This window comes from Passer montanus, unplaced genomic scaffold (genome assembly GCF_014805655.1).
Source record: "Passer montanus isolate IOZ18808 unplaced genomic scaffold, ASM1480565v1 scaffold2072, whole genome shotgun sequence".
Classification (NCBI taxonomy): Eukaryota; Metazoa; Chordata; class Aves; order Passeriformes; family Passeridae; genus Passer; species Passer montanus.
This window is the reverse complement of record NW_024366673.1, coordinates 1,872-2,718: the sequence shown is the minus strand read 5'-3', so window position 1 is coordinate 2,718 and position 847 is coordinate 1,872. Positions and strand designations below refer to the sequence as shown.

The 847-nt window shown below is 62.8% G+C and overlaps 1 protein-coding gene across 1 annotated transcript in view; it reads left to right on the top strand.

The window, feature by feature from the left end:
- Positions 1–90: 90 nt before the first annotated feature.
- LOC120501849 (plasma membrane calcium-transporting ATPase 3-like) overlaps positions 91–847 on the top strand; it is a gene marked incomplete at its 3' end in the record, with an annotated part of 2,562 nt that continues 1,805 nt past the window's right edge. The window contains exon 1 of the mRNA XM_039708593.1: positions 91–252. Coding sequence (XP_039564527.1) covers positions 135–252 — 118 coding nt within the window. The remainder of the gene's footprint in view (positions 253–847) is intronic.

Sequence of the window (847 nt, the reverse complement as noted above, 5' to 3'; positions counted from 1 at the left end):
AAAACCATATTTAGGAAAATTAATACAGCGTAACTTTCTAGCATAATGCAATATTCACTGTAATACTTGCAAAAGCCAGTCACAAAATCCACGTTTGACGCCTGACCCGCGCTGTCCCCGCAGGCACGCACGTCATGGAGGGCTCGGGCAGGATGGTGGTGACGGCCGTGGGGGTGAACTCGCAGAGCGGCATCATCTTCACCCTGCTGGGCGCCGCGGGGGACGACGAGGACGACGGCAGGGACAGGAAAGGTGACAACACGCGCGGGGGTGTCCCCGAGGGGGCTGGCACTGGGTGGCACTGTCCCCGAGGAATGGGCACCGTGGGTGGCTGGTGGCTCTGTGGGAACTGTCACCTTCTGTCCCCAAGTCCCTCTGATGTCCCTGAGGGCTCCAGGCCGGGTGTCCCCGAGGGGGCTGGCACTGGGTGGCACTGTCCCCGAGGAATGGGCACCGTGGGTGGCTGGTGGCTCTGTGGGAACTGTCACCTTCTGTCCCCAAGTCCCTCTGATGTCCCTGAGGGCTCCAGGCCATTCTGTTCCCATGTCCCCCTCTGTCCCCAAGGTCTCAGACCTTCTGTCCCCCTCTGTCCCCATGGATTTTGTCCCATTCTCTCCCCAAGGTTTCCAGACCCCTCTGTCCCCCTGTGTCACCCCTGTGTCCCCCCGTGTCCTCCTCTGTCCCCAAGGTCCCCAGACCCTCTGTCCCCCTCTGTCCCCCTGTGCCCCCCCATGTCCTCCTCTGTCCCCAAGGTCCCCAGACCCTCTGTCCTCCTGTGTCCCCCTGTGTCCCCCTGTGTCCCCCTGTGTCCCCAAGGCCCCCAGACCCTCTGTCCCCCTCTGTCCCC